The following is an 18,474-nucleotide window of genomic DNA, read 5'->3' as shown; positions in this document are numbered from 1 at the left end:
ACAATTAGAATTTGTTGTTACAACTCAGAAAAAAACCCACTTATTTTCAAAGTTCTACTCTTTTCTTGATGGCTGTCTCCTTGAATGTTATACTGCATGCAGACTTCTGCAGTGTAAGGGATCTGCAGGGATCCCTCAGGGGCTGAAAAACCAAGAGTAGATATGAAAAGATTTTTTTCCATGTCTCACAGGCTTGTCAACACAACACGACAGGACCTTTCTGTGATCAGTGCTTGCCTGGCTTCTATGGAAGTCCATCCCAAGGAACTTCTGAGGACTGCCAGCCCTGTGCATGTCCTCTGAGTTCTGCTGCGAACAAGTAAGATGCTTATGTGTGATTTTCTTTTGCATCTTCAGCAAAATCAGAAAGTGAGATGAAGAAAAAATATTGTGAAATCTGATGGAGAGAGACAAAGACTTTTTTGCCCTTTTCAGTTGAGCCTATCTCATAGAATCATTGCTTTTCCAGGTAGACAATATATAGATTAAGCTATGACAGGCTAAATCAACTAGTGTAGTTTGTACATGAAGGATGAAAGTAATACTTCGACCTGTCCTTGGCAGCAAAATCGCTGTTATCTTTCATGATGTTTCAGAAAAAAACAAGAGGACAGAAGTTTTGCATGTGAAAAAGGGGAGCTTGATACAGAAATTGGACAGATTTGCTAGAAAGAGGGCCAGGTTCTTAGGAAGTTTTAAAATTTTCCTTTCCTTTAAAAGAAAAAAAAACTCAAGAAGAGATGTTGAAAATGATAACTTTATTTTGACATTCTGTAATGTTTAAAACATTGATGTTAATCTAGAAAAAATTTTAATTACATTGTCTTATAGATAGGTGCATGGACTTGAATGGTGGGTATTGAATGTTTGTAGAAGTCTTGTGATTCTGTGTATTGATACTGACTGCCACGCACATTGTTGTTAGTTTCAGTCCTACTTGCCAGCTGAGCGAAGGAGGTGGAATTGTCTGTGACAAATGTCTCCCAGGCTATACTGGTTCTCAGTGTGAAAGGTATGTACACTAGCTTTGGGTAAAATACCTATATCATTGTCATAGCTAACTGTTCATCTTCCTACCTGACTTGAATTCTCCCTACCACGTGTAGAACATTCCTAATAAAAATTTCCTTCTGTTTGTCATTGCTTTTAATACAGGGACACTTTAGATAACAATTTAATAGGAAGTACTCCCTTGGCTGGGGAGAGTGTTTGACATGACTGCATTCCAGCTGATAAAGTTTTTAATCTCTGGTGCAGGTGTGCTAATGGTTACTATGGAAATCCACTCGTGCCTGGGCAATTGTGTGCTCCTTGTGAATGCAATGGCAATGTAAACCCACAAGAAGATGACCACTGCGATACCTTCACAGGACAATGCCTGAAATGTCTGGGGAACACAGCAGGTCACCACTGTGAAAAGTGTGCTGATGGTTATTATGGTGATGCAGTGATTGAGAAAAGCTGCCATGGTAATAAGCTATTACTACTCTCAAAATCGAAGAACACAAAATTGTGGTGTGCATGTAGCAGAATGGATAGGGAGATATGCACCTTTGCTGAAAGAGTTAATCTCCAAGTTGTGAGTTGGCAAGTGCAGGTTGAAAACTGGTTGGGTTAGCCTGAGGAAAGAATGCATTATGCTGGGGTCTGACACTTCATATTCCTGCAGCTTATTGGCTTGCTTAATACTGTCCCTTCAGTGACTCACTGTAGATGTTTCCTACTTCTGAATGTTAAATGTAGGGCTGAAAGAAACTTCTCAAATGTGTCTGTTCACAGAGGTGATGTTTTTATATCTTTTAGCCCAAATGTGTAGTACAGGTATTACTGGAGTATATTAATGTGTATGGGATATAAACAGGTAAAACATACATACCAAATTTGGAATTTTGTGTAACAATGAACACACATAAATAGACATTAATAACTTTTTAATTTGATTTCTTTTTGTCTATGTGTAAGCTTGTGAGTGCCATGTGAATGGTTCCCTTTCGAGTACTTGTCATCATGAGACAGGCTTCTGTCAGTGCAAATCAAATGTCATCGGAGAGAGATGTGATAAGTGCTTGGTAAGCAAATATTTGCCTGTTCCTAATATCTGCATTTTCTTGTCTTGGTCTTCCTGTTTATTTATAGATGATGATTAGAACAGATACAGAGAATAACAGCAACTATATTCAGGAGAGAGGGGATCTGTTGCTGGTGCAGAGACCAAAGGTTTGTCTGCACAGGCTTTTGCGGTTGCAAATTGCTGTGCATCTGCAGATGTGAAGCTACATAGGTGACTCAGCACCCTTCTGAATAGGGCTGTTCAGGCTAGCGCTGCTCTGAGTGACAGCCTGCAGTCGAAAAGGCTTACTGAAAAAACAAACCAAACACTGGTAACAAACCTGAAGGGATCTTAGTGCTGTGCTTCTGCAAAATGAAGTCTGAGTGGGAATATCTGAAGAATGTGGTTGGTGCTAATAAATACTTTGTGGCTGAACACCAAAAAGGGATTTAGCTAAAAGACAGGCCTGTTATAAGAACAAGTAGATATTCACTGGTGATACAAAACAGCAGTTTCCAGCCTTTGCTAAGTGTAGAACTGCCTCAGAGGCCAGAGCAGGAAATCTGCCCAGTTACTGCCCTTGTGCCAACCCAGCTGAATGCCTTTCAATCCACATATACAGGATGTCACTGACCTGCTCTGTTCTGGTCTTTCATTCACATCCACAGAAATCTGTGCCTGACCAGCACAGTCCACTCTCACCTCATGGAAGCCTTTAAATTAAAATAACCTCAAACTTTAAAACATAAAGTATCAACGATGAGATTAGAGGACCAGGAGAGTGTTCCAGTGTTCACTTTTTCACCCAGATGCATACTTGCATATAGCTGGGAACGGTGAAGAGATAAAGGCAGGGAGTCCTCCCACAGCAGTCACACAGTGCAGGTCAGACAGCAGGGAAAGTAAACAAGAGAAAATAAGAGTGTGCATCGTATTGTTCTCAAAACTTTCGAAGTATAGCTCAAATGTATTTACTTTCTGTCCAACAGAATGGTTATTATGGCCTGCTTGCTGGGCTTGGCTGCATTCCCTGCAATTGCAGTCAATTTGGCTCAGTTTCCGAGGACTGCAATCATCAGGGGCAGTGTCACTGTGTACCAGGAGTGGCTGGAGAAAAGTGTGATCGTTGTGCTCATGGTTTTCATGCGTTCCAGAATGGTGGCTGCACACGTAAGCTCTAATCCATGATCCTTTCAGGGTTTGTCAGGAATTTCTTTCAGCAATGTATTTTATGTTAAACTCTGGCAAAGACCAGTTGTTTTGATGACTTTACGGAAAAATCTGTAGAATGGTCTCCTAATACTTTGATTAAGCTAGGGAACAAAACATTTCTTTGATTGCTTATTGTGTGGTTCCTTGTAAAAGGTGGTGACTATGAAATAACAACTCATAAAAGTTGCATGAAAGAAATATTACATTCTCAATAGCTCCTTTGTCTCTTTTTACAAAACTCTTTAGTCCTTCAGAGAGAATAGAAACTTCTTTTTTTCTGCAGTTGTAAAAGTTCAGAACCAACTACTCTTACAGATTTTTACCTTATTTTTTCATTTAATTCTTAAAAAATATATTTTATACTTGGATAAGATGTCATTGACTATTTTCCCATCATCACTTAGGTATGCACAATTTTTAGTCATGATACAGAGGCAAATGTTAATCCAAATGGAGAACATGCCATCAAAAATCATAATTTGTGATGTTTATAAGATGCCTTTTCAACACAGTATAGCTAAAGGAATACCTATCTTTTCTTCAACCTGACAAACATTTTTTTCATGCCTCAAATTGTATACTAGTATGGAATCTGCAGTAAGAATATGTGATAGGATTATGGTTTGGAACATATATACTGTGTCATTTCTAAGAATAGAAGATCCCTTAGGTGCCTTTAACTATTTCAGTTTTGAAAATTTTGTAAATGTTACTAAAACAATTAATAAAACACTTTTCTGAACTTCTGCTTCTTAGCAAGAATAGTATTGCATTTCTTAAATAGAGAAGTGCTTTCTGCAGCAGTTAGTTATTATAAAAATAGTTATCCATCCCTATTATTCTTTAAGCAATTCTTGAAAAGTACTAATTCCTGAGATTAATCCTTTCACCTGCTTGAGAACCTTATCATATCTCCTGATGAGTTTTGTATCCTCTATAATAGAATTTTTTTTCCTGCAAATTTACTCTTCTCCACAATAATTTTATTCGGCTTTGTTGATTCCCCTGTGGAAATGCAGCACAGCTTTTTAAACCACCAACAGGCTATGTCAAGAAGCAATAATGGGCTTTCAATGAAAAGATGAAAGGTCACTGTGGTCATAATTTGTTTCTCAGTGATTAGGGATGGCAAGGAGTTCCTCGTGGAATGGATAAAGTGTACTGCCTAATTAAGAAAAGTAACACTATCAGTGGTCTTGGAGTTTCTTCTCTGCAGCTAAAGCAAGGATAAAGTTAATAATTCAGTCCTATTTCTCTTGCAGCCTGTGACTGTGCCCATACTCAGAACAACTGTAATGCTGATTCTGGCCAATGCATTTGTCCCCCTCACACTCGGGGACCAAAATGTGAACTCTGTGAAGAAAATCACTGGGGACTGTCTCCTAAACTTGGGTGCAAGGTATGATAGGCTAGCAGAAAAGCCATCGCTGTTAAAAGCAATTTGCCTTATACTAATGTCAGAATTGTACTCATGTTTTGAGAACCTCAGTCTTTATTCTCTGTCTCAAAGTGTTAGTGCAACATGCTCACATAAAAAAAAAAATCATCAGACTGTGAAGTGTTTATTGAGGAACCTTCTAAGAAAGCTGTCTTTGAAAACACTGATCAGAGTGCCTGTTCTGCATAGATCATACTAAAATTTTGAAGTGTGTATTCTAACTTTTAATTGCTTAAATAGCGATACCAAAGCAGATTTATAGCAACAGCTGCCAGCAAGGAACATAGTTTTTGTGTTAATTAAGGAGTGATGATATGGTTTCAAGAAAACAAAATCTGGCTTATTGTAAAAGTCACTGCATGCTTTTTTCTGAATATTTAAAATTAAAATGGTATAAGGTAGTTACTATTTTATGAATGGAAAAATGGTAACTGCCATTATTTAAGCTTAATATTTATGATTAAGCAGTAAAATGCCAAATCCCTGCAGATCCAACGAGTAGCAACCATTTATGCAATTAGGTTCATGCAGTAAATTCCTGACGAATGTGGCATTAGGCCAATCTTTATTTTATAAATGTTGAGATTTTAAAAGTCTCAGAATTACATGAATATAATGGGTAATTTCAATGGAAAAACCACAAATATAATCAACTTGACAAGGTCTGTCATTATACAAAGTAAGTACTTGACAAGTATCAGCCAAATTGTTGGGTTTTCTTTTTCCTGTCTTTAATTTTTTAGAGTAGGGATGATAAAAAAGTCCTATAATATCTCTTCAGAGTTTACCATCTTAGTGATTTATAGCAACTTACTTGGCAGCCGCTCTTTAAACCACTGCTTTGTCAGCTATCAGCTACTGTCATTCTTGCCTGATGTTCTGCAAATACAATGTGCTGGTCCCTGTGCATTTCCCTTGAAGTGTTCCTTTCATAGGGTGATTCCACAGCACTTGCCAATGATCGAGCTTAATTAAATATGTAACTGCTCACTTGTGCTGTTATTTAGCATTTCTTTTGATTACAACTTCACAGTAATTGGCGTGAATTATGGCTGTTATTTTAGTTACTTTCTTGATGCAACAAACAATACTGCGATCTGCAGGTATCAGTGCCAATAGGGGCTCCCCTGTGCTGAATAGTCACCTGTGGCAGGCTGCAATACATGCAGTGTCTACTGACAAACCATGGAAAGGTTCTTGCATGCTCTCTACAGGGATGAAATGGGGGAGATGCTATCAGAAACCCAGCTGGTCTGTTTTTGCAACACAGAGTGCATTAGTGGGATACTTCTTCTGTCTCCTTTTCTTGCAGCTTTCTTGGTATTCAGCATCCGTTTCTGGGTGCAGTGATGGAGCAGAGCTGTAGTCATGTTTTGCTTACAACCCTTTTCAAGCGTGCTGCAGCAGAGTTAATTGTACCTTAGAGTCCTTAGTTATCTTTATCATGTATAGATCGAGATTGAAGTACATGTAAATTATTTCTATTATTATAATTCATAAAATAGGGTTTGGTGTTCGGGGCTGTAGACCTTTAATGATACCTGGGTGTCAAAGTTGTCACCTTGTTCGGCCATAAAGTGTATTAGACTAGTAGGCAGTGTAGTACCTAGTGCTTGCTGCTAGAATAAAAACTATACAAAGGGTGCTAATGGTGAGCAGCAAACTTGTGAATATTGCTAAAGGATAGCTACTGATGTGGGTCTTTATGTAGATTGCTTTACAAGGTAAGGCTTTTCATCTCAAAGAGAGATGATAAGGAAAGAAGACTCAGGGAAGATGCTTGCAGTTGGGTGATCATTGATGAAATGTACTTTTTGCCTGCACTGTTAAAAATAACCACAGAGTAAAATTGGACTCATTAAGTAACCACAGAGATGAAATTAAGACTAAAGATTAGATCTGCTTCAAAAAAGAATAACAAATTAAGTACATCCACTTTGCATATTTGTAATAACAAGTTTGTATTACTGATTGCATAAAGAAGGATGGGCTCTGCCAGGGAACAGTATTTCTTTGGTATTGAGCTGCAGTGCATGCTGAGCTTCCCACCATTGGATGCAATGAGATTCTTAGTTACTCATCAAATAGTAAATGAAACTCGAGCAAGATGTAGGCCTTATTAATGCTCTTGAAATCTTAAAGGTATGTCAGTATTAAGATTTTTCTTTCTATCGTATTTATAAAATTATTGTACTTAAGGTTTCTTTCCTTCAACATTTATATAACATCATTTTAGTTTACTTGCTGCACTCAATACATAGTGTCTTAAATAAAGTCTTTTGGATTTTTTTTTTTTCTGCAACAGGTTCCTTCATGTCTTTTGATTCACAACTCGGATCTGGGAATGAATAGAGCTTCTTACTTTTTGCCATCCATTGCTTCCTGGAAATACAGTTCTTTGTTCAAATACTAATCAAACAACCCCATTTCTATGTGGAAGTTCTTCCCTTTTATTACTGTACAGTAGTTGTTGACAAACATTGAGTTTTAAGGGTCACTAAATTTACTGTGCTGTTTCTGTTGTAACAAAAGTGTTTTTAAAGATCTGCTATTTATAAACATTTCTTCTTTTCATCGAAGGCTTGCAACTGTAGCGACACTGGTTCAATCAATCTCCAGTGTGATGTATTGACGGGTCAATGCCAGTGCAAAGCTGAATTTGGAGGACAAGACTGTTCCAGGTGTGCATTAGGCTACAGGGACTACCCGGACTGCGTTGCCTGTGACTGTGAGTTGAGTGGAACCAAAGCAGAGATGTGTGATGACACTGAAGGACTTTGTGGTTGTGAAGAAGAAACTGGCATCTGCACCTGCAAGGTACTGAAGTATTCAGACACTTATGGGACAGCATTGGGTTTTTCTAGTCATTTATTACATAAATGACATGTAAGGTATAGGGCTGAAAGGACTTCAAAAGGCAATCTGCATCCCTTCTTTGAGACGTTTCTGAGTACACCTAAATCGCTCCTAAAGGATTTTTTGTGCCAGCACTAAACAGATGTTATTATTGGTCAGTTGTGTTAAAAACTACCAAATGAGGTTCCCCACTTTGGACAGACACAAAACAGCTGTAGGCAGAAGAGATGGCAATGTTACCAACATGTTGGTGTTATTTCTGTTCTCAGAAAATCCTGTGATAATACTAGACAGTTTGTCTCTCCTACCTCCCTTTGTTTTGTTTTATGTAGCTAGGTATTTCCAGTTTGTGGTTGTAAAATTATTGTGGCACAGTACTGTAGTTCTCTTTTAGACAGAATTCATGGAATTTGATGTGGACTTGTGGTAAGAAGCCAGGATCAAGACCCATTGTATGACTAATCAAAAAACTTAGTTTCTATCTGACTAATGCTGAATTTTTGCTAAGTTTACAAAACAGCCACTGTACATCTGATAGAAAAATGCCTGATGTCTTTCTACTCTTGTACAAGAATTGGCATATTTCATGACTGTGCTTTCACTGCAGTCCTAAATTCAAATAGATTACATTTGCTCAATGTAAGATCCATGTGTTTAGTCTGTATTAAGTGAATTTCTGTAACCACATCATTCTTGTAGTATGTTCAGAGTCCTCTATTTCATGTATTAGTATTGTAAGGTAGAAATGAATGAGGATGCATTTGTCTTGCTTTTTCTTTCGTTCCTAGATTTCTGTCTGCCTCCTTTTGAGTAGGGCAAAGCACTGGCCATGAGTTCTGAGACAAAAGTTTTGTAAATTTTCTTAAATATATGAGAATGGTGCTAGTGACTTCAGTGTCACTATATTTCACTGTATGATGTAAATGCCTTTGATACCAACAACAATGCTGTATGAACCATTTTAATGGTACAATTTTTACATGCTTTATTTGTCCCACTTGCTTTTTTCTACAGTTGCATTTTGCCTTGCAAACAGTTCCAGTAATAATAGTTCATAACTCACACACATTATTTCTTAGTTGCTATTTAAAATTGTTTTTTGGTTTTTTTTTTTTTTATTAGTACACATAGAACATTGGATAAGAACCAGCTGTAATAGTTAAAAGTATTCTGATGCAATGAGCAATACAAAGGAAATGTTTCTACCTCAAGCCAGGGAAAACAATACCTTCCTAGAGTCTAGGAAGACTTTGCTGCAAGAGTTGCACTTCCGAGTGCAGGTCACATTAAGTGTTATAATCTTGACATTTCTGAGAAGACAATCTGATAAAAAAAGGTTGTTTTTTTCTTAACTTAAAAGCATAAATTCCATACATGCTGTTTTGGCAATGAATTATTTCATTCTCTATGTAGAGATAGATAGCACTTCTACAGCTTCTTCCATCCTAGATGTGAAAGCATTTTGAAAAACTAATTAAATGTTAGAAAACTCCAGTGAAAAGGCTATTATACTCTTGTCCTCATTACACAAATGGAAGAAATGAAATACAGAGAAGTTTTTTCTGCTCATACACACATGGTTTTATTAGGTTTGGGAACAGCACATAGATTCAGATGATATAGCCTGCTCTTTTGAAAACCCAAATGATAACGATAGGAAGAAACTAATAAATACAAAATGGAGAATTTCAGGATTTTTAAAAATGTGGTTATGTTGCAAGTTCAGATTTATTTCCTATGCTATAACCAAAGTCAGTGCTTAAGAATAACTCATGTATACGCAACCTGGTCTAGTGGAGGTGTTCCTGCCCATGGCAGGGGGGGTTGGAACTCGATGATCTTTAAGGTCCCTTCCAACTCTAACCATTCTAGGATTCTATATTGGTAATAGTGATCTGAATTGACATTCTTATATAAAAACTGAAACATTAAATACAGAGATTTAGTAGTATAGATGTTTCTGAAATCTGTTCTTGAAAGACATAGTGATAGAAAAGAATTTACTTCAAGGAAATAAATGTATGCCTTCGTAGGTCTCTCTCCAGTCTTCTGATTAAAGTTGCCAGTGGGCACTGACTGTAATTTTGGGTGTTTCTTCAAGTTGGACTTACCAACTGGGAATTGAATGGAAAAACAGACACTTAGGAATAGATTTCTGTATTCCTACTCATACTGAGCAGTTTCTTTGTATTTGAGAGCCCATTTTCCTGACCTTGGGGGGAGACAGGGGGAAAGATTTTTCTGTCTTGAATGGATAGGAAAACAGAATAGATATAATAATTAAATTCCTATTATGTAGTTCACATAGCAACTAGTTTTTCTTCCAGAAAAGAATCGTCTTTCATTCAGCTAGCAAAGTAACATGACTGTGCTGTTTTGTGTTTTTTTTTTATTTTTTTTATTTCCTCCAGGAGAATGTATTTGGTCTACAATGCAGTGAGTGTAAACCTGGAACTTTTGCTCTGTCTGCTAACAATGCACTAGGTTGTACTCCGTGCTTCTGTTTTGGGATATCCACATTTTGTTCTGAACTGGAAGATCATGTGAGAATTCCTGTAAGTAGAGTGACATAAATATACAGACAGAGTTTGGTGTTATCCTCATGTTAGGTATCATACTTATGTGCCTACGGTTGCATACATTTAATGAATCAGGCTGAATGTAATTGGGTAGCTTAAAGAGACAGTGGCATATGGCTGAACAAAAAAAAAAGGCAAATGGTAAGTGGTCATAGTCTTATTTCCGAAACCTTTTGTTTCACTTGTTGGTTTTAAAAAAAGATAATATTTAAATGTCTTGCCCAAATTTTTGATTTGGGCATTTGTTACTCTAATATGGACTTTTTGACTATCTCAAGGCAGCTAAAACTGTTAATAGTATATTACACTGAGAATAGGGTATTTTTGTTCAGTGAATCTTTTGCTCTTTGTGTTGCAGATAACCTTATCTCCACATCAGTCCATTTTGCATGTAGTAGCTCAAAGTAACCTAACTGGAACAGTGGAAGGAGTGTTTTCACAATTTCCTGATGTTTTACTGGATGCTGCCATAGTCAGAAAATACTTAAATACAGAAACATTTTATTGGAGGTTACCAGAGCAATTTCAGGGAGACCAGGTAAGATCATTAAATAATTAGAATGCCTTGTAGATAATTTCTTTATTGTCTAATAGTCACTTCTTTATTGTCTAATACTCACTTTATCTTGGTAACATTTTTCTGCCTTAGTTTGTTCTTGTAGGTCATAATATTATAAACATTCAGTGGCATAACTTTATAGCAAGCACAAACTATATGTTTACATTACCCTTTCCTAATGAGATTTTTCTTGACCCTGTAAATTGTTAACACCCATATTTAATTATCATGTTACTCTTCAGAGATTGTTTAGGGTGGGAAAGAGTAATGTATTCAATTTTACTTTAGAAATCTGAAAGAATTTTCAACCTTGATGCTAGGTTCAGTATATAGATCACGGAATCTCTGTTGCTTAGGAATTAAATGAAAATTGAGTGCACACCTTGAAAGGGCCTAAAAGAAGAAACTGAGATGCTTTTTAGAAATATGCATTTAACCTTGGTTCAAAGACTGCTGAGTTTAAGTCAATTGTCATGTTTTATTGCCAATTCTTCAAAAGCTGACAGTTTTCAAGTCTTCTGATGATGTTAAAATATTTTCAGCTAGTAGTCCTAACCTCGGAATAGATAAAAGTCACAATTTTTTATCAAAACAGCTCATGGCTTATGGAGGGAAGCTGAGATATAGTGTTGCTTTTTATGCTTTGGATGGCTTTGGAACCTCAAATTTTGAGCCACAGATTCTAATGAAAGGAGGTCACACCAGCAAGTTGGTCATCTATGTGGACATCCCTCCTCCGGGAAACGGAGTAAGAACTGACAAGGAAGTAGAAATGAAGGAGGTAAGCCAAAGCATTGGTGTAGAAATATTTCTTTTCTTTTATGAGCTTTTACAGAAAAGCTCTATATATTTAATAAAACACTTTGAAAAATGCATATCTGATTTCAAATAGGCTGAGAGCACTTGGTTTAATATGCACCTATTTGAGGGAAAAATGGCTGGGAATATTGTGCTATAGCAGCAAATAACATTTTGACATTGTTTTCACTTTTGGAAGTGCTGAACATGTTGCTGTGGCAAGCTTTTCAAATACAGACTCAGAATTCAGTGATAAATGACAGGCAGCCAGGTATTGTCATTCTCAGGCAGTCTCATAATTTTGTAGCCTGCATGTTATGCTCACAGCCCGGGAGCATCACATGGGGCATGAATTTTGGCCTAGCAGGAGCAGTAAGTTGCAGTAGTGCCCACTGGACAATTTCAGAGGAGATAACACTGACCTCTGGTCTCTGGGACTCTCTGTTGACTGGGGCTGAGGTGAGGTCTAGTCTCCCTTCTTGACAGAAGGGAGGCCACAGTTTCTTACTGTACATAAAATGAGTGTTGTGAAGTCCTGATCTTTTGGCTGTCTGGGTTTTCCAGATCTAGCCAGAAGAAACTGTGCCATTCAGGCCATGACTGCTTTCCTGTAGAAACTGGTCATGTTGAGTGCAGGAAAGGGAAGGACAGGAGAAATGATATAGAACCATCTCCTGTTCTAATGTGGAGCAAGATTTTGGATTTTCTGGGACCTAGAGTTTAGACAATCACCATGACTGCATTTCAAAAAGAACACAAGAGGAACAGAATGCTACCTTAAAGTGAGCTTGAACACTCATGATTTTAATAATGTGTGTTATGTTTCCCTAGGATTCTTGGAAGTATTTTAACTCAGTGTCTGACGAGCCTGTCTTACGTTCTGATTTCATGTCTGTGCTAAGCAACGTTGAATACATCCTTATCAAGGCAGCTTATGGCCAAGGATTACAGCAAAGCAGGTAAAGCAATCTCCGATTGCATTTACTGTAATTTAACATAGAAATAGTCCCAACTGAGCTATTCAGTAAAAATGTGACTCAAATTAGAGAAAGTTCCAATTTCCTATTTATGACTTCTGTTCTTCCTCTGATAAGAAAACATTTATGACCTATAATGGCAGTGGAATCCATCTTTAATTCTTTCTGTGAAACACTAAATGTGTCTCCTGCTTACTTTGATAGAAAGCCCATAAGGAAGCACAGAGACTTACAGTCTGGTGCAGTGTTCTGCAGGATGGGTGATATAATTAGGTGGTATCTAAATTATTTCTTTCACATTTTATTTTTATGAGTACTGATATTTTTGTTGGTTGTTTTTTCAATTGAAACACATGGCCCCCTGAGTTCTTGGGTTTGTACCAATCTAGGTATCTCCTGTAGCTTTATGCCCAGTGACAATAAACCACTTTTTAATGGCAGTGGCAGTGAAGTATTCCCACCTTGGAATGTTAGCCTTTTACTACCATTTTGAGCAGAACTAGGTTACTAATGAGAGGGAGGAGATGGGTTATGGTCATTGCATCTGTCAGTTCAGAAACTAACAAGACACGCAGAGAAGAATCCAACGAAAACCCAATATTTGTACATCTTTGCAGATGTGAAGAAGTGTCGTTCCACTTCCAGACTTGGGCTGTTTTTGATTCACAGGATCTCACCCATATTTTTGTTAGCTCTGTCCAAAAATTTGTGGGATAAAACAGATCTATTTCTGTCTAGTGTTTCTGAAGCAGAAATACATGCTCTTCTATGGTTCTTGTCAAGTTTTGCAGACCCAATGGGATCAATCTATATTAGTTTGAAGTACTTCTGATTTGTTTGTAAATAAATATGTAAAGAATCTTCAGATTTTATTGGGATATTTGCATATTTGCATGGGGAAAAGGGAATCATGGGAGCTTATTCATGGTAGCCCTGACCTTGAAGCGTAAAAGTGTTTGGATCTCAGTTTTGGCTAGGACTTCTCTAGATATTCATGCTTTCTTCTGCATATATCTTGTAGAATTGCAAATATCTCAATGGAAATTGCAGTGAAGTCTGAAGAAATGCATCTAGGCAGAGCTAGAGCTCATCTTGTAGAGCAATGTAGATGTCCTACTGGCTATGCTGGATTGTCCTGTCAGGTACAGAGTCCTTGCATCATTTTGTGTGTCTAATGAGATAATAAAAAAAAAGTTACTTAAATGGCTTTTGGAATTGTTTGTAACTGGATCATATATTTTTTTATTTTACTCCCCTTACAAATAGAGCTGTGCTCCTGGATACTACAGGGGAAAGCATACAGAACTTGGTGTAAAAGAGCCTCACGCTTTGATAGCACCTTGTGTGCCGTGTCAGTGTAACAACCACAGTGAAACCTGCGATCCTGAAACTGGAAAGTGCTTGGTATGTACAATTTATACATTTTTCTGTTGGTTTCACCTGAGCATACAATGGCAGTAACCTATGGAAGGAGTTTCTGGGAGAAGTATATGGCTGTGTATTTGGATAAGGTATAATTCTCCCCACAACTCTGAAAAATGGATAATCTGAGTAGTATTTCTGTTAGGGTCCATTCAGTAGTATTATCAAGCTTTTTGGGAACTAACATTTTCCAAATCATTAATTATTTTAGTTTTAATTTTACTTTAAAAATAACTTGTTTATCAGTTCACTTTATCTGTTTTTCTGTGAGACTTTTTGGGCTTCTGTCACTGGTCTGGCCAAGGTCTGCTCAGCCACACACACAAAAAAGTAAAGGAATCATTAAGCCATACCACACCACGGACTAGGTCAAAGTCAAGTTCTTTGTCTTTCAGGAAGAGAATTGTCTGGGTAGTTTTAAGTGAGGCTTTTTCAACTCCTGGAGACTAAAGTAGTATAAAGATATGCCTCATCTAAGTTAATTTGCTTACTTCTCTCATTTTATCCCAAAGGTTGCAAAGAAGGGGCCACATCTGACTAACACATTGCCTCTCTCTTGTGGGCTGACAGCTCTGTAGACAGCAAATTCTCAGCTAGCCAAATAAGGCACATTAAGTCTGTCCTCTGGTATGGCTCAGTGTTCTTTCCTGAAGCTTTTTTCAGTTTCTTTGTTTTTCCAATGGTGAGTTGGTTAGTTCAAAGTCAACTTCTGCTGAATTCATTCTTGAATATAATTTTTTAAGTGAGTTTCTTTAGTCTTTCTTCGTTTTTAGGTTTGTTCTTAAGTATATATCTCATGAAGAAGAACTATGGTTCTCATTTCTACAAGGCTAAAACTTATAGATCTTTCACACTACTGAATACTGGTCATTCTTCCTCTCTGCTTCTTGTTGCAGGGGTGGCAAGTCACCCATATGTTAAGATTACTAAACATTTCCAACTGAGTAGTGTAGGCAAAAGAGACGGTTTTCACCTATGACTTCTGCTCTAATGTAATAGGAGGCTGTATCGCTACTGCTTACTGTCGTAAACTAACCTCTAAAATATGCACACTCTCTAGAATATGAATCAAAAAAGGAAAAAAGAAAAAAGGGAAAAAAGGAGAAACTGAATTTTATTCACTTAGGGGACTAATCAAATTATGTTTATAATACTAATTTAGTGTTTTAATATTAATATCACCAGCTGTTGATCAGTACTGTTGAAAAATTAAATATAGTATCTGTATATGGTCATTGGCTTATAGCATTCAAATGCGTTTGCTGAAACATTGAAACTTATATTTTTCATTCAGCTGTCCTGATCCTGTTTAATTTTTCCATCAGTTACTGCTTTTTTTTTTATTTTATTTTTTAGGATTTTTTCCTTTGTACTGTGATTCCCTGGCCTGAATTGTATTAATAGAAGTAGAAATATGGAAAATAATGGAAATTTAGAACAGAAATTAGGGCAGCCTGCCTGAGGGGGCATTCACATAAGAGAAAATATGCTGGCATTCTGATTATTTTTGCATAAAAGGTTCCTGCACTCAGAGAATGCTGACCAATAGGTAGTGACATTTAGAGATGATTGTTGGAAACTGTATACATATTATTGATTGGGGGGAGGATAAAGGTCCTCTTGTTTGTTGTTGTTTTAAACTGTCTGAATTCCTTTTTGTGTATCAGAACTGCAGAGATAACACAGTTGGTGATTACTGCAATGCTTGTGCCCCAGGCTACTTTGGGAAAGTAATTGGATCTGTCAACGACTGCTCTCTTTGTGCCTGTCCCAGAGCCAACCCTGTTAGGTAATCAGAATTTACTAAATCCAATGTACATATTAGCATTCCGAATTTTTTGTGCTATATGTCCCACCTCCTACTCCACTCACGCTATGACAACAGGAGTTAGTTATCATTACATATCCTTAATTTTTAGACATTTGAAATTTATCTATTTTAGTAAATGTAGCTTACATTCTGAGTTCACAGGTAGTGGTAACTCCAAGAGGTTTTAAAATAAAAAGATTAACTGATAATTTTTTCTCTAAGACTAGATGAGCCATATAGAATGTTTTATAGATAATGGAGTTAGTTGCTCTGGCATGATTTAATTTCAAATGTGGGTCTCTTTCTTCATTCAAAAAATAATGCTTTTGTTTTTACAAAGATTCAGGCCACCTTCAGTCAATACAGGGACTTTTCATGAGATCAGTCCTAGAGGAAGAACAAGTACTCTTTTGTTTGAAATTGAGACATCTGTTTGGTAGAGGAACAGTTAACTTCATATTTTGAAAATCAAAATGCTGTGCAGGCTGTTTTTTCTCCAGAAGCTTGAAAAGCATATTTGCTATTTGCTTTGGGATAATTGAATCGGAATAAGAGTCTAGCAACTCTGATGTTCTCATGCAAATCTCAGATATATACTGTAGCCATATCATGCAGCAACCATTCTTCATTGTCTTATCTTTTAAAAGGAAGGCCATAAGGTACTTCATTATGTTATACAGTAATGGAGTTGTGTTGGAGAAGCAAACTTTCGAAGAAACAAATAATTTAAAGTGCAAATTCTAGAGCACTGCATCAGATTGAACAGAGGATGCTGTTGGTCACGATATTTAACCTGTGGCTGAAGGTGTTCTCTGTCTTTGTATGGTCTTCCATTTATGTGCTAGCAGTTATTTGTTTTTCTTTCCTCCAGTTTTAGTCCCACTTGTGTCCTGAAAGGTGCTCAGGATTACCTCTGTGATGCCTGTCTCCCAGGGTATGAAGGACAGTATTGTGAAAGGTGAGTTACATGTGATGCCTCATTTATCCCCAACTCCTAAGGACAGTTTGATTAATATGAACCATATTTTGGAATAGAATAAATATATGAGTGAGTGCTCAAGGACGTAGGGTGATTTGTTAGTTACTGTTAAGAAGCCATTAACTAAAAACCTGTCAGTGATTCTCAAAGATAAATATAACATCTGATTTCATAATGAATATCCCCTGATGTTCAGTGTGCCATTCCTCCCTGTGTAGGTGCTCCCTTGGCTATTATGGTGACCCTCAGCTTCCTGGTGGCAGCTGCCATCCATGTCGGTGCAATCCAAGCGGCTCTGTTCATGTTAATTGTGATCGTGCAACTGGCCAGTGCCTCTGTAAGCAAGGTGTGACAGGACAGCTCTGTGAGGAGTGTGAACCGAGACATCTTTTTGTGGAAGACGAATGTGTTTGTAGGTGGTTTTTAAATTTTTTACTTTCCCAATGGGCTTTGGTCTATTCCAGTGATATTTATGTGCACGCGATTATTCTTTGAATGTTTTTATGATGTCAGGTCTTATTCTTTCTATGAAAGGAAAAAAAATCTTAACAACATAATATTTCATTAAACCGGGGAGGTTGGACTAGATAATCTCCAGAGGTCCTTCCCAACCTCAACCATTCTGTGAGCACAGAGGAAGCTATGGTAGAGATCATAACATCAGACAAACAGTTACAGAATCACAGAATATTTTTGGATGGGACCTTTGAGATCGAGTCCAACGAAAAACAACAACAAAAAAAACCCACCCAAAAGATCCCAGAACACCAAAACCAAACCAAAACAAATGCCCACAACCACACCCCACCCCACCCACAAACAGACACAAACCAACAATCTCAGGCACTAGAGCATGCCCTGAAGTGCCATGTCTACACGTTTCTTAAATACCTCCAGGGATGGCGACTCCACCACCTCCCTGGGCAGGCTGTTCCAGTGCCTGACCACTCTCTCAGTAAAGTAATTCTTCCTCATATCTAATCTAAACCTCCCCTGCCACAACTTCAGACCATTTCCTCTGGTCCTGTCATTATTCCCTTGGGAGAAGAGGCCAACACCCACATGTCTACAACCTCCTTTCAGGTAGTTGTAGAGGGCAATGAGGTCCCCCCTCAGCCTCCTCTTCTCCAAACTAAACATGCCCAGTTAATCCTTAAAATGACTTATTTAGTGTTACAGACACGTTTAAGGAAAGATAATTTTAATACTTATTTGCTGTCTGGAGCATACCTTTGTCTGAAAATGCAGAATTGTGATGTCATTAACCCTTTGGATGTGAGGTTGATGTAATAATACTTTTGGAGTTATCCAGGAATGTAGGCATTCTCCACCAATAATGAGTCATATTCCACTGATGTAATGTAATCCTTATGTAATATAATGTCATGTAATTCCTTACGAGAGGGTGGATAGCAGAAAGACACAGCAAGTACAGTGATCTTCTTTTACAATGAATTGGGATTTAGGACTCAGATTTTGCTTTGTATAAGTAAAAAGAACCCCAAGGAATAAATGGAATTACACCATTACAAGCTTGAATTTTCTGTCTTCCTAACCTGTTTGGGTGAGTATCGGTGGCTTCACTCTCCCTGGATTTATAACAATATAGCTAAACAGACTTAATAAGCTTATAATACAGCAAGCAGCTCAATAGCCAGCAGGATCAATAGGGCTTGAATGTGTGCTAACCTAAGGAGAGTGTGTTTGGAACAGGCCCACTCTTGGGGCAGAACAGGGAGGGCAATACTACCAACCTGTGTACTCAAGATTACTATGCTTAATCACTCGTAACTC

General features: G+C 37.5%; 1 protein-coding gene across 1 annotated transcript in view; it reads left to right on the top strand.

The window, feature by feature from the left end:
* LAMA1 (laminin subunit alpha 1) overlaps nt 1-18,474 on the top strand; it is a 111,108-nt gene that overhangs the window by 57,601 nt on the left and 35,033 nt on the right. Inside the window, exons 17-32 of the mRNA XM_074146799.1 lie at nt 192-319; nt 926-1,012; nt 1,258-1,469; nt 1,963-2,069; nt 3,040-3,220; nt 4,525-4,661; nt 7,281-7,517; nt 9,968-10,111; nt 10,494-10,673; nt 11,290-11,475; nt 12,324-12,451; nt 13,491-13,611; nt 13,736-13,873; nt 15,559-15,680; nt 16,573-16,659; nt 16,899-17,092. Of these exons, the coding sequence (XP_074002900.1) occupies nt 192-319; nt 926-1,012; nt 1,258-1,469; nt 1,963-2,069; nt 3,040-3,220; nt 4,525-4,661; nt 7,281-7,517; nt 9,968-10,111; nt 10,494-10,673; nt 11,290-11,475; nt 12,324-12,451; nt 13,491-13,611; nt 13,736-13,873; nt 15,559-15,680; nt 16,573-16,659; nt 16,899-17,092 (2,389 nt within the window). The remainder of the gene's footprint in view (nt 1-191; nt 320-925; nt 1,013-1,257; nt 1,470-1,962; nt 2,070-3,039; nt 3,221-4,524; nt 4,662-7,280; nt 7,518-9,967; nt 10,112-10,493; nt 10,674-11,289; nt 11,476-12,323; nt 12,452-13,490; nt 13,612-13,735; nt 13,874-15,558; nt 15,681-16,572; nt 16,660-16,898; nt 17,093-18,474) is intronic.

This window comes from Numenius arquata, chromosome 4 (assembly GCF_964106895.1).
Source record: "Numenius arquata chromosome 4, bNumArq3.hap1.1, whole genome shotgun sequence".
In the NCBI taxonomy this organism is placed as follows: domain Eukaryota; kingdom Metazoa; phylum Chordata; class Aves; order Charadriiformes; family Scolopacidae; genus Numenius; species Numenius arquata.
The sequence above is the reverse complement of the archived record's forward strand: the minus strand, read 5'-3'. Positions and strand labels throughout refer to the sequence as shown.